At 45.2% G+C, this 15,383-nt stretch overlaps 1 protein-coding gene across 1 annotated transcript in view; it reads right to left on the reverse strand.

Annotated features, from left to right (window-relative positions):
* Nucleotides 1-1,467: 1,467 nt before the first annotated feature.
* Nucleotides 1,468-15,383, reverse strand: part of LOC140721225 (uncharacterized) — a 96,855-nt gene continuing 82,939 nt past the window's right edge. The window contains exons 12-14 of the mRNA XM_073036083.1: nt 7,766-7,879; nt 3,218-3,310; nt 1,468-1,496 (exon numbers count right to left, since the gene is read on the reverse strand). Of these exons, the coding sequence (XP_072892184.1) occupies nt 1,468-1,496; nt 3,218-3,310; nt 7,766-7,879 (236 nt within the window). The remainder of the gene's footprint in view (nt 1,497-3,217; nt 3,311-7,765; nt 7,880-15,383) is intronic.

The raw sequence follows: 15,383 nt of genomic DNA on the forward strand, positions 1-15,383 counted from the left end.
GAGGCACACACAATTATCAGGGGTAGAGACAACGTAAATGCAAACAGGCCTTTTCCACTGATGTTGGGTGGGACAACAATCAAGAGTTCACAGGTTAAGGGTGAAAGGTGAAAAGTTTAAAGGGAACATGAAAGTCGTGAGAACATGGAAGAAGCTGTCAGCACAATTGGAGCTTGCAAGCTTGATTTCAACGTTGAAGAAAAGTTTGGATCGGTACATGGACGGTAGGGGTATGGAGGGCTATGGTGCTGGTTCAGGTCAATGGGAGTTTAAATGGTTTGGCAAAGACTAGATGGGCCGACAGGCCTGTTTCTGTGTTGTATTTTTCTATGACACTCCCTCCTCAGGGTCACTTCTCCCAAAACCCCCTCTGCAGTCGGGTCAGAGTTGACTCCAGAACAACTCCAGACATTCTGTGTCACCACTTCATATCTCAACCTGTCAATCATGTAGGACAATTGCATTCTGGGTACCACAGGAATTCAGAGACTTTGTGGGGATGGAGGTGGGGGTTGTGGGAGGAGTTCATTTTGTCAACATGAGTCACTTGGTATTTCTGCTGAAATGCAAATTAGACAGTAACAGGTACCTGGAGATCCTTTCCTTGACCAGCACATGAATATAATAACATATGCTGTAGAAAACACCAGTCCCACCATTGATGTAATGGCAACTCCTACATCCTCTGGTCTGAGGCCTGCAATTAAAAACAGTTGAATAACGGTATCTGTGACTAAATCAAGGTGATAAGAGGAGAGAATGCTGCCTCTTGAACAGAAGGCTGATGCCCACATGAACTGAAAAACTCAGCTAATTTCCTGTGAAGAGGGACAGCAGTGAACTTCTCCAATTTCACACACCTTTCATCACACTCTGTTCAAGAGCAGATCTCTGCCAATGATCTCGTGCAGTCAGTGTGGGAGGGGATGTGGAATGTGGTTTATACTGAGCAAGGCTGAACAAAAAGCAGTGTGACAGAAACCGACAAGCTGATGAGTGATGCTGGTTTCATATTTCCTCATGATACAGAGGGACGTCACTGACACTTTGTCAGTTCTCAGAGCAAATCTCATCAACCCCATTCCCAACCACCCCCCCATTTCCCTGCAACCTATTTCTTGTCTGTGCTTCACCTGCTACTTGCTGAGGATTCCCAGCAGATCCAGTTTTTAATTCCAGGAGCAGGTGATTTATTCCCTCGAACAGTTCATGGCTGACAAATGACACAGCTCCACTTGGCCAGTGTTACGGAGGCTTTGTGGGGACGGGGATTGAGACCAGAACCCCCGGGATCCGGATACAGATCTGGGAAATCTACACCACACTCACTCAAATGGCAAAACTAAAACAGAGAGAATCAGCAGAGTTACAGGAAAGAATGGAGGGAAGGGGAAAGAAAATCAGCACCGGCAGAATAAATGGTTGTTGTCAGGGTGTTTGGGAGCCCTGAGGGATGAAGGTCAGTAATTAATAGCTGCAGGTGTCCCAGTTCAGAGCTGCGGTATGAAACCAATTGTTACAGGGGTGGCCAGAAACACATGATGCAGTCACCCCTCATTACCACTAGAGGGGAGTGTTGCACAGGGAATGGCATCACGTGTCTCTGACATGGAAATGATGGGGCATGAGGGTGACCGGTTACATTTGTACAGTGTGTGTTACTCTTTTTTCACACAGGAAAAGGGATTCCCAGTTGTAAAACACTGGAACAAACCAATGTTCATCAATTAAATTTCCTGTTCCAAGTTTCCCAGTCCCAGATACCCTCAAGCAGCAGCAGGACTCTCTATCTCCCCGTGACCTTTTATTCAGACCATAAGACCATAAGATATAGGAGCAGAATTAGGCATTTGGCCCATCGCGTCTGCTCTGCCATTTCATCATGGCTGATCCAATTTTCCTCTCAGCCCCAATCTCTGCCTTTTCCCTGTATCCCTTCATGCCCTAAACAATCAAGAATCTATCAACCTCTTCCTTAAATATGCCGTACACAAAGACTTGGCCGGCAAAGAATTCCACAGATTTACCACCCTCTGGCTCAAGAAATTCCTCCTCATCTCTATTCAGAATCAGAATCAGGTTTATTATCACTGGCATGTGACGTGAAATTTGTTTATTTATTATTTAATTTTTTTCTCTCTGTGAGATTATGTATTGCATTGAACTGCTGCTGCTAAGTTAACAAATTCACGTCACATGCCAGTGATAATAAACCTGATTCTATTCTAGTCCTCTTGAAATAAATGCTAACATTGCATTTGTCTTCCTCACCACAGACTCAACCTGTTAATTAACCTTTAGGGAATCCTGCACAAGGACTCTCAAGCCCCATTGCACCTCATTGTTTTGTGTTTTCTCTCCATTTAGAAAATAGTCAACCCTTTCCCTTCTTCCAACAAAGAGCATGACGATACAGTTCCTGACACTGTATTCCATCTGTCATTTCTTTCCCATTCTCCTAATCTGTCTAAGTCATTCTGTATCCTCTCTACTTGCTCAAAACGACCTGCCAATCCATCTGTCTTCATATCATCTGCAAACTTTGCAACAAAGCCATCAATTCCATCATCCAAATTATTGACATATATCATAAACGGAATCGGTCCCAACACAGACCCCTGTGGAACAACTCTGGACACCTTTATCCTCCTTTTGTACAATACTTCTTGCATTGAAATATTTGCAGCTCAGGACACTAGTTGCACCATGCACAATCTTTTGATCTTCATCTGTAGTCTTACCAACATCTGCCTCCACAACCTCTCCACTGACTGTTCTGACACTCTAGTTCCCATCTCCCTGTAACTCCAGTTTAAATCCCATCATGAAGCATCAACAAACCTTCCCTTTCCAGGTCAGGGGCAAATCACAGATCCTTGCAGGACACCATTAGTCACATTCTCCCAACATGGGTCATGTGATCTCCTGCAAATTATCCCCACACTCTGCCTTGTCCCATTGAGGCAACTGTCTGCTCAGGTCAACATTTTGCCTTCAGTTCCATGAGCATCAGTGAAATGTCATTAAAGTCTAAACCTCCAGCAGATCCCCCTATGGGAAAGGACTTCAGCTGTGGGACTGAGGACTTCAGGTGCTGGTGGTCCTGGTAAAGCAGTTCACAACATCCTGACTGAGATACTCACTTCATTCCAACCAAACTCCAGAGAACCGAGTTCATCATTTACATAAAAATACAGAATAATATTTCAGCACATACCTTTAAACACCATCCAGGAAATTGTTGCAATGACGACGACAATGAGAAAACCAACATTACCGATGGATGTCCATCTTCCAAATCTATCATCATCTTTGGATAAATGAAAGCTAATCAATTTGAAAGCCGTTGTAACAGATCTACACAAATTATATCACATAAGCATCAATTTACAATGTGTTCTTGGTAATGAAGATGGACCCTGAGTCAGTCAGGCTTCTTAAACATGGAAACCCAACCAGTTCAGAAATGGAGCAGAAATCAGAACACCGGACTGAAGAAAGTCCAGGGATCTCTCTCACACTGGCAGCAAGCAGAGAATCCAGGAAACAACAGATAAACGCAAACAAACACATATTTGATAACTTCTGTAATCCCTTATCGAGGGTCTGCACATGCAGAATTGGCAGATACACTGCAGTCTCCCTGTGTACAGATCCAGCAGATGAGGTAACAATCCACTGCAAATCAGCTTTGTATTATTCTAGAGATGGTGAAGGTTTCAGTTGATGTGGTCTTGCCTGTGGTGACAATACCCAGCCCCAGCTACAGCACTGAAGTTCCACTGTGAAGCCTGTTCTGTTGTTGAGGACTGAACCATCACCACACCCAGATGCTCAAGGCTTCAAACAGTGTTCTGGTCCAAGAAAAAACTGAACTCATTGTGAGTGCAGACTAAACTGTCCAAATGCTGGGACATTTAACATGGATAAGGATAGTGGTTGTCCAGGAAGTCCATCGGTAACCAGTGATACATGTCTGAGGGATTGTCCACCATAATATCCAAGGGACACTTTTCCTTCACCCAGATTTTTTAATTCATTCACTCTGATGAGTTCAGTAATGAAGGGTCTCGGCCTGAAACGTCGACAGTGCTTCTCCCTATAGATGCTGCCTGGCCTGCTGTGTTCCACCAGTATTTTGTGTGTGCTGTTGTTTAAATTTCCAGCATCTGCAGATTTCCTCAGGTTCAGTAATTGTTGTTTAGAAGGCTACAAGACCATAAGACATAGGAGCAAAGTTAGGCTAGTCGGCCCATCGAGTCTGCTCTGCAATTCAATCATGGCTAATTCTTTTTTACCCCTCCACAGTCCCACTCCCTGACCTTCTCCCCGTAACCTTTAATGCCTTGGCCAATCAACAAACTATCAATTTCCACCTCAAATACGACCAACGACCTGGCCTCCACAGCTGCCTGTGTTAACAAATTCCACAAATTTACCATCTTCTGGCCAAAGAAATTTCTCCACGTCTCTGTTTCAAATGGATGTCCTTCTATTCTGGGGTTGTACCCTCTTATTCTAGACTTCCCCAACATGGGAAACATCCTTTCCACATCTACTCTGTCTAGGCCTTTCAAAATTCAAAATCCTTCCGAATTCTAGCGAGTACAGGCCCAGAGCTATCAAACGTTTCTCATATGATAACCCTTTCATTCCCGGAATCCTCCCTGTGAACCTCCTCTGAACCCTCTCAAATGCCAGCACATCTTTTCTTAGATGAGGAGCCCAAAACTGTTCACAATACTCAAGGTGAGGCCTCACCAGTGCCTTATAAAGCCTCAGCAACACATCCCTGCTCTTGTATTCTAGTCCTCCTGAAATGAATGTTAACATTGCATTTGTCTTCCTCACCACTGACTCAACCTGCAAGATAAACTTTAGGATGTTCTGCACAAGGATTCCCAAGTGCCTTTACATTCCACCTCGTTTGTTTTTGTCCGCCACGATGCACACCAACATCTCCTTAGGCTCCCTTACGATGGCCCATTCTGCGTTTTGGAATGGAGGGAAAAGACTTTTATCATTGATAAGAGGGATAAACCTGAACATATTTCAGAAGATCGCCTTAAACCAGCCCACCGAGATTTGGAGTATTCCACTGCCATGCCCCTGCCATCACCTCTGGACGAGCACAGGACCCGAGCCGGGCTGCTGATCCGAGCTTCAGACAGGCTCACAATGCTGGTTTTAGTTAATTCCAGAGGGGCCTGTGTAGGGTAATGTGATTGGCAGAAATGTATATAATTCAGAACCATCGTCATTGAGTTGGGGTTTCACTTTAAGAGGCTGATCTGACGAGATGACATTATTATGTAAAGGGTTTTAGCACGTTTTTCTGTGTTGGTTTGGGAGTTCAATAGAATGTGTTATGGCTTTCATTAAACTTAAAACGTCTCACTTCATTTTATTTGTGAAAACCTACATTACTCCCTCATCTGAGTGTCTGCTGTGGTGGAGCCTCCATCTGCACTCCCTCAAATGAGAGATGCAAGTGTGGGTGTGTCCTCAGTGAAAAATAACTTTAAACGCCCATCATCAGATCTGGCTGCACCCTATTCAGCATCATCAGGTCCTGCTCTCCTTCACCAATTGTTTATTCAAAGACTATGCAGAAATGCAAAGAGAACCCCTAATTCACCACTGTTTCCACAATTCACCATGCTGAAATATTCTAACAATGTGCACTGAACCCATGAATGGCTGGGATTCAGACTGTTCATCTGCCCCTGTAGTTTCCCTACTTCCCTTTGCCCACTGGACCAACCCTCCCAAATGTCCCTCGATGCCCTGGTGTTGAAATTGCATTGAGTCTGGATTCTATCCATTTCTTTTTCATGCTCAACCCTCCTTCTGTTAGATCCTGTTCATCACCAACCTCCTCTCCTGGTTCCAATGTTAATGCCATTGCTAATAGTTCCCTGTCCTCAGGTATTGTTCCTCACCCTTTCACATCTCCCATCACCAGCTCTGTGCACAAAACAAAAGGCAAGACCCCACTTTCCTTACCACATGGAAGGAGGCCATTCAGCCCATCTATGCTAGTTCACTCAACTGTCCATTCCTGATTACTTCCCCTTGAAACCATTTCTCTCCACATCCACATCAAGTCTACCACACTTATGCTACTGCAATTGACAGAAACCAGGTAACCTAGCAACCCGTCTTTCTGGGATCTGTGCCCATGAACATTGAGAGTTGTCAGTTCCTCTCCATGCCTTAGTCTTCTGTTTACTGTTTGTTCCTTTGCCTAGTTTGCCCTCTCCAAAAGCACTGCTGTAAACATTTCCAGACTGAATTCCATTTCCTCGTTTGTGTATCCAAGGAGACCGGTGATATCTTCCTGTGACCCAGACCTTTCTTCTTCACTGTCAACCAAACTGCTGATATTGTGATCAACAGGAACCTTCCTGATCGTGTTCCTCAATTCAAGTTCAAATCATTGACATGAACCTTAAACAACAAGGGATCTATTACTGAGCCCTGCTTAACTCACCACACATGGCCCTCTAGACACTGAAACTCCCATTGATCCTCACTCTTTGCTTCCTCCCTCTGAACCAATTTTTATTCCAAAACCATCTTTTCTTGGATCCCGTGGACATTTAGTTTCTTGAGTACGCCATGAGGAACTTTAACAAAACTTTGCTAAAATCCATGTCATGAGGAGGGGCTTTACCACTCTCTCACCTCCCCTTCATCAGGATTAATGAGCAACTTTCAAGTTATTGTCATTCAACCGTATACATGTATACCATCAAATGAGACCACTTTCCTCTGGATTAATGTTCACAACACAGGACATGTAACTCACGTGCATAACACAGAGTAATATCACCACAAATAAATTAACCAATAACAAGGTGCATATATAATACAACTGAAAAGTAAACAGTATAACACTACTGGTGCTCCATACACGATGAGACCTGGGTGGTGGCATGAAGTTCAATAGTTTTACATCCTGGAGGGAAGAAACTGTTTCTCATCCCAACAGTTCTTGTCCTAATGCTACAGTACCTCCTGCCTGATGGTAGGGGATCAAAAAGATTACTGGATAGATGGGAGGGATCACTGACAATGCTAAGTGCCCCGTGTATGTAACACTCCTGATAAATATATCTACTGGGTGAGAGAGAGACCCCAGTGATCCTCTCAGCAACACTTGTGATCCTTTGTTGGGTTTGTGATCAGATGCCTTGCAATTCCCGTACCAGACAGAGATGCAGCCGGTCAGGACACTCTCGATTGGGTCCTGTAAAAACTGGTTATCATGGGGGATGGGGATGGGGGTTAGCCACAATCTCCTCAGGGAATGGAGATGCTGCTCTGCTTTCTTATCCAAAGAGGTGGTGTTGAGGGACTAGTTAAGATCATCAATTATGTGCACTCTCAGAAACTTGGTGCTCCTACCTCTCTCCATGGAGGAGCCACGTGTGTGCAGTGAGGAGTGGTCCCTCACTACTCACCTCTACAACACGAGTCACAGCACCTTTGACAACATAATGTGTGTAACACAATTGAGTTGAGACATTTTACCCTCAAGTACCATCTCTGACACCAGGTCAGAGGTGACTCCGGAATCGTTCCAGCAGTGGTGTCACTGTGAAACACCACTCCACAACTGGGCATAAATACATGGTAATTTCATCCCTCATGTCTCAGGGACCCAGAGTGGTGGTGAGGGTGATTTTTCTTTTAAAATTAACTGCAATTTCCTTGGAGAGATGCCTGAAGTTTAAATACAAGTGTAGACAATAACGCTTACCTACATACCAAAGTGCTTTCCACCAAAGAATCACAAATGAAATAAAAGTCACCAGAAGCAACACCACCATTGTGATTGACGCAGCAAATGTGACAGTGTCCTCGCTGTAAAAACCTGCAATTACAAATACATTCAAATCAGCAAACATGCAACAATGCACCAGAAAAATGTGCAGGAGAGCTGCCAATTGTTGCCACAACCAATTTGTTCCCCTTATCTCCTGCAGGGAAGAGATGTGCTCATCACTGCCCAGTCTTGTCAACCTTGACTTCTGGTCTGCACCGACTGACTCTACCGGCTGTGCTGGGTGAACAAGCCACTGATTTGTTACACCGGCCATGAATAGACTGACTCACTCTCTCTTCCTCAGTCAGTATTTCCCTGTTACCTGCTGCCAATATTCTGCACTGGGTGCTCCTTCTGGTGTTGAGATATCCACAATTTGATGAGTTCACTATCAGAAGCCCCTGCCCCTCCTCCATCCCTTCCTCTCATGGGCCACTCTCCTGTCCTATTGGATTCATTTGTCAGCCATTTGCCTTTTGCACCTATTACCTCCCAGCTTCTCACTTCACCCCTCCCCCACCCACCTACCTCCCCCTCCACATGGCTTCACCTTTCACCTTGTACTCTTTCCCCTTCCCCCACATTCCTATTCTGGCTCTTTCCCCTTTCTTTCTGGTCCTGATGAAGGGTAGCCCGAAACATCAACTCTTTATTCCTTTCCATAGATGGTGTCAGACCTCCTGAGTTCCTCCTGCATTTTGTGTGTGTTTCTCTGGATTTCCAGTATCTGCAGAATCTCTTGTGTTCAGGACCACAATACATTGTTCTTTTGCAAGAAGATAATAAACATTGAATTAAATTGAATTGAATTGAATTTCGATTTATTGTCATTTAGAAACCACAACTGCAATGCAGCTAAAACATGAAACAACGTTACTCCAGAATGATATCACAAAAGCACACGACAAAACAGACTATGCCAGAAAATCCACATAACGTTTGGCAATCCCCAAATCCAGGTAGGAGAGGCTGCTGCGTATTGATATCGCGCTACCATCTTAGCGCGATCCCCAGAAAGGAGCTCCAAACCCACCAGACAAAATAAGACTACCCAGATACACCAAGTCAGGAGACCAACTCTACTACCCAACAAACCAAAAACTAAAGCTACAAGATCTACACAAACCACATAGTTACAACAGTGCAAACAATACTATAATTGATAAAAAAACAGACCATGGACACAGTAAAAATAGTCCAAAGATGTTAAAAGACTATAAGTTCAAAAAAATCCACAGTACAGTTTCCACAAGTCCTCAGGGTCCCAATAGACTCATCATCCCACACAGGCGGCAGAAGGGAATACCCCCGCTATGGACTTTCACTGCGCCGCCTCGCCTCGCCGGACTCAGCCTGGCAGACGCAGCACACAGGGAAAGCACCCCAACTGCAGCGGACTCCGAGTCCATCGAACCTCCGAGCCTCCAACCATCCCCTCCGGCACAGCCTCTCTGAGCACCATCCTCTGCCGAGCGCACTATGATGCCCCCGCCACCGGCAATGTGACCCCGAGGACTGGGGGGCCTGTCCTTTCCAGCAGAGACCTGGACCTCACAACAACAGCAGCACCGAGAAAGGCCTTCCTAGAGATTTCCAGATGTTCCTCCATGTTCCCACATCCATTTTTCATCAGATTAGGATTGTGCACGACACCCCGCTTGACAAATAACAGATATCAACTCTGGAGAGGCCGCTGCACACTGCATCGCGCCGCCATCTCGATGATGATGATTAAACACAAGAAAATAAGAGGGGAGTCGGCCATCAGCTCCTTAAACCTGATCCACCATTCAATACAATTGGAGCTGATCTGCCTCAGGCCCCATCTCCTCTTCTGTCCCAGTCCCACACAATCCCGAATTCCCCAATCTTTCAAATATTTATCCATCTCCTCTTCTGTCCCAGTCCCACACAATCCCGAATTCCCCAATCTGTCAAATATTTATCCATCTCCTCTTCTGTCCCAGTCCCACACAATCCCGAATTCCCCAATCTTTCAAATATTTATCCATCTCCTCTTCTGTCCCAGTCCCACACAATCCCGAATTCCCCAATCTTTCAAATATTTATCCATCTCCTCTTCTGTCCCAGTGTCACACAATCCCGAATTCCCCAATCTGTCAAATATTTATCCATCTCCTCTTCTGTCCCAGTCCCACACAATCCTGAATTCCCCAATCTTTCAAATATTTACCCATCTCCTCTTCTGTCCCAGTCCCACACAATCCTGAATTCCCCAATCTTTCAAATATTTATCCATCTCCTCTTTTGTCCCAGTCCCACACAATCCTGAATTCCCCAATCTTTCAAATATTTATCCATCTCTTTAAATACTTCCCAACTGCTTGTGGTGTGAAAAGCCACTCAACCCTGGATCACTCATCCCAATGATCCCCTTATGGATCACTTTTGGACTCCCTGCAGTGTCAGCACAGTTGTGTTTAAACAAGGGGATCTGCACAGATCAAATGGACTCCCCAACACTCTGCACAACTGTAACAGTACTTCCTCATTTCTAAACTCCAAATCCCTTGCAATTAACATTTATATGTCACTCCTGTTCCTAATTACTTGCTGCACCAAATCTTTTGTGATTCATTTACAAGAACATCTTGATCCCCCTGCAATTCAGTCATTTACAATTCCTCTCCATTGACATTACAGTCTGATTCCTCTTACTCAAGGGTCCCACCTCACACTTTCCTGTGTTAAACTCCATGTGCTGAGTTATCACCCACTCATTGAATCTATCGATATCCTATTGTACAGTCCAAATTTCCTCATTGGAACTTGCTTTTCCTCCAGTTTTGACAAATTTCAATATCCGTTCATTACATTATATTAATCAATAATTAGAAACTCTGCTCCCCATGGGTATTGGATCACTAGTGCTTTTAGATATTCACTATTTGGAATCTGTTAGCTCTGTGCTTAATAATAAATACAAATGTTGGAATCACACAGCAGTTTGTGTAGCATCTGTGGAAGGTGAAACAGAGTTAATATTGCAGGTCCTAGACACTGTCAGAAAAGGGAGAATGACCTTTAGATATTTGTTTGAACAGCGCTCTATTGGAGAGATTGGACGCTTGAGAAGACATGGTTCACTCCAGTTCGCCCATTGTGCAGAAAATGCAGTGACTTGTGGCAGTTTGGTGCTTTGGGCAGTGTCCAACCAGAATTCAGGATTGATTGGCATGAACAAATTAGAGTGAGGCAGTGGCTAGTGGAGCAGCCATCATTGGAGTGGTCAGAGTTAGAGTGGAGATTTTGAGGCTTTAGCTCTTCAAGGCTTCAGTGAGGAGAGTTTTCAGTCAAAGACAGCAAAAACAAAGCTGCAGGTAGAGTTCCACTACCCCCCCCCCCCCACACACATTTTATTGTTTTTCCTTCTTTATGGTTGCTCAGTTAGGAACAGTAGAGATGCCAGGCAGGATAGTGGAATGCTCCTCTTGCGGGACGCGGGAAGGCAGGGAGATCTCCAGTGTCCCTGACAACTACACCTGTGAGAAATGCTTCCAGCTACAGCTTCACACACTCTGTGTTAAGGATTTGGAGCTGGAACTGGAAGAACTCCAGATCATTCGGGAAGCTGAGGGGTTGATAGATAGGACATATCGAGAAGTAGTTACACCCAAGGTAGAGAACACGAGAAATTGGGTGACAGTCAGGACAGGGAAAGGGATTAAACAGCCAGTGCAGAGTACCACTGTGGCCATCCCCATCAACAACAGGTACACCACTTGGATACTGTTAGGGGAGGATGACCTAGCAGAGGAAAGTCACAGCGGTCAGGTCTCTGGCACTGAGTCTGGCTCTGTAACTCAGGAGGGAAGGGGGAAGAAGGGGTGAACTGTGGTGACAGGGGATTCATTCATTAGAGAACAGAAAGGAGGTTCTGTGGACAAGAATGCGATTTCCAGATGTTATGCTGCCTCCTGGGTGCCTGGGTCCAGGACATTTTGGATTAAGTCTTCAGCATTCTTAAGTAGGAGGGTGAACAGCCAGAAGTTGTGGTCCGTGTAGGTAGGAAGTGTGACGAGATTCTGTAAAGTGAGTTCAGGTGTTCGGTGCTAAGTTGAAGCAGAACTTCCAGGTTGTGATCTCAGGATTGCTACTCAGGCCACGTGCGAGTGAGGCCAGAAATAGGTAAATTATACAGTTTAACACATGGCTAAGGAGTTGGTGTAGAAGGGAGGGTGTCAGATTCTTGGAACATTGGACTCTCTTCCAGGGAAAATGGGACCTGTACAGAAGTCGCAGTTTGCACCTAAACTGGAGGGGGACTGATATCCGAGTGGGAAAGTTTTCGAGTGCTGCACGGGGTATGGGGAGGAGTTGTTAAACTGGAGTTGCATCTGGATGGGAACCAGAGTGTCAGAACAGATAGTGGAGAGGTTGTGGGGACAGACGGGAATCAAAAGGTTGAGCATTGTGTGACTGATGTCCTGAACTGTGTATACTTCAATGCAAGAAGTATCATAGGAAAGGCAGATGAGCTCACAGCATGGATCAACACCTGGGAATATGGTATTGTAGCCATTAGGGAGACTTGGTTGCAGGAGGGGCAGGACTGGCAGCTCAATATTCTGGGGTTCCGTTGTTTTAGACACAACAGAGTGGGAGGGATTAAAGGAGGAGGGGATATTTTACTATTCAAGGATAATATCCCAGCAGTGTTCAGCCAGGCCAGACTGGAGAACTCATCTAGTGAGGCATTATGGTGGAACTGAGGAATAAGAAAAGTGTGAACACGTTAATGGGGCACATTACAGATTATACGAAAGTCACGTCAAGTCAAGTCACTTTTATTGTCATTTCGACCATAACTGCTGGTACAGTGCATAGTAAAAATGAGACAACATTTTTCAGGACCATGGTGTTACATGACACAGTACAAAAAACTAGACTGAACTACGTAAAAAAAAACAACACAGAGAAAGCTACACTAGACTACAGACCTACACTGGACTGCGTAAAGTGCACAAAAACAGTGCAGGTATTTACAATAAATAGTAAACAGGACAGTAGGGCAAGGTGTCAGTCCAGGCTTCGGGTATTGAGGAGTCTGATAGCTGGGGGGGAAGAAACTGTTACATAGTCTGGACGTGAGAGCCCAAATGCTTTGGAGCCTTTTCCCAGATGGCAGGAGGGAGAAGAGATTGTATGAGGGGTGCATGGGGTCCTTCATAATGCCGTTTCCTTTGTGGATGCAGCGTGTAGTGTAAATGTCCATGATGGCGGGAAGAGAGACCCCGATGATCTTCTCAGCTGACCTCACTATCCGCTGCAGGGTCTTGTGATCCGAGATGGTGCAATTTCCGAACCAGGCAGTGATGCAGCTGCTCAGGATGCTCTCAATACAACCCCTGTAGAATGTGATGAGGAATGGGGGGTGGAAGATGGACTTTCCTCAGCCTTCGCAGAAAGTAGAGACGCTGCTGGGCTTTCTTTGCTATGGAGCCGGTGTTGAGGGACTAGGTGAGATTCTCCATCAGGTGAACACCAAGAAGTTTGGTGCTCTTTACGATCTCTACCGAGAAGCCGTCGATGTTCAGCGGGGAATGGTTGTTCTGTGCCCTCCTGAAGCCAACAACCATCTCTTTTGTTTTGTTCACATTAAGAGACATGTTGTTGGCTCTGCACCAGTCTGTTAGCCGCTGCACCTCCTCTCTGTAAGCTGACTCGTCGTTCTTGCTGATGAGACCCACCACAGTCGTGTCATCGGCGAACTTGGTGATATGGTTCGAGCTGTGTGTTGCAGCACAGTCGTGGGTCAGCAGAGTGAACAGCAGTGGACTGAGCACACAGCCCTGGGGGACCCCCGTGCTCAGTGTGATGGTGTTGGAGATGCTGCTCCCAATCCGGACTGACTGAGGTCTCCCAGTCAGGTAGTCTAGGATCCAGTTGCAGAGGGAGGTGTTCAGGCCCAGTAGGCTCAGCTTTCCAATCAGTTTCTGAGGAATGATTGTGTTGAATGCTGAACTAAAGTCTATGAACAGCATCCGAACGTATGTGTCTTTTTTGTCCAGTGGGTTAGGGCCAGGTGGAGGGTGGTGGCAATGGCGTCATCAGTTGAGCGGTTGGGACGATACGCAAACTGCAGGGGGCAGCAGGGTCTTGATATGCCTCATGACGAGCCTCTCGAAACACTTCATGATGATGGATGTGAGTGCAACGGGACGGTAGGACACTGAAGACTTCTTCGGCACAGGGACGATGGTGGCGGCCTAGTAGCACGTTGGAATGGTGGCACTGCTCAGGGAGATGTTGAAGATGTCAGTGAGAACATCTGCTAGCTGGTCTGCACATCCTCTGAGCACTCTACCAGGAATGTGGTCTGGTCCAGCAGCCTTCCGTGGGTCGACCCTGCACAGGGTTCTTCTCACGTCGGCCATGATGGGACACGTGGTGAAAGTCCATGGGATTTAGAGGATCAAATTTATGGAGAGATCGCAGAGTGTTGCAAGAAATATAAGGTTGTTATAGTTGCTGATTTTAGCTTTCAATATATTGAATCGGACTCCCATAGTGTCAAGGGACCATACTGGATAGAGTTTGTCAAATGGGTCCAGGAAATTTTCTTAATCAGTATTAGAAGTCCCAACAAAAGAGTGTGTGATACTTGATCTGCTGTTAGGGAATGAGATAGGAAAGGTGACAGAAGTGTATGTAGAACACTTTGCACCTCGTAATCACAATCCCATTAGTTTTGAAGAAAATCTGCAAGAAGATAGGTCTGGTCTGCAGGTTAAGATTCTAAATTGGAGAAAGGCCAATTTTAATGGTACAGGAGAAGATCTAGTAAGTGTGGATTCAGACAGGATTTTTTCTGGCAAATATGCACTTGGTAAGTGGGAAGCCTTCAAAAATAAAATTGTGAGAATACAAAGCTTGTGTGTGCCTGTCTGAATAAAATGTAAAAATAACAGGTGTGGGGAATTTTGGTTTTGAAGAGATATTGAGGCCTTGTTTAAGAAAAAGAAAGAGGTACATTGCAGGTACAGGCAGGTAGGAACAAATGAGGTGCTCATGGAGTATAAGAAATTACAGAACAGTTAAGAAAGAAATCAGGAGGGTGAAAAGACTTGAGGTTGCTTTAGCAGATGAGGTGAAGGATAATCCTGAGGGACCCTACAGATATGTTAAGAGCAAAAGGGTTTCAAGTGACAAAACTGGTCCTCTGGAAGATCAGAATAGTAATACATGTGTGGAGCCAAAAGTGATCGAGGAGATCTTAAATGCATTTTTTACATCTGTATTTACTCAGCAGATAGACACAGAGGCTATAGAAGCAAGGCAAAATGGGATCAACTTCATGGACTCTATACAGACTACAGGTAGTAGATCATTGCCTGTCTGACTGGAGGCCTGTGACCAGTAGAGGGCCGAGGGACTGGTGTTGGGTCCATTGATTGTCATCTATATCATCTATCTGGCTGGTTCTGACAAAGATAAACAGAGAAAGCAAGTTACCTAATGTTACTGAATTCAATACCGAGTCCAGAAAGGAATGACATGTCCTGAGATTATGTTCAGAAATAAACTCTGA

Source organism: Hemitrygon akajei, chromosome 2 (assembly GCF_048418815.1).
Source record: "Hemitrygon akajei chromosome 2, sHemAka1.3, whole genome shotgun sequence".
Classification (NCBI taxonomy): Eukaryota; Metazoa; Chordata; class Chondrichthyes; order Myliobatiformes; family Dasyatidae; genus Hemitrygon; species Hemitrygon akajei.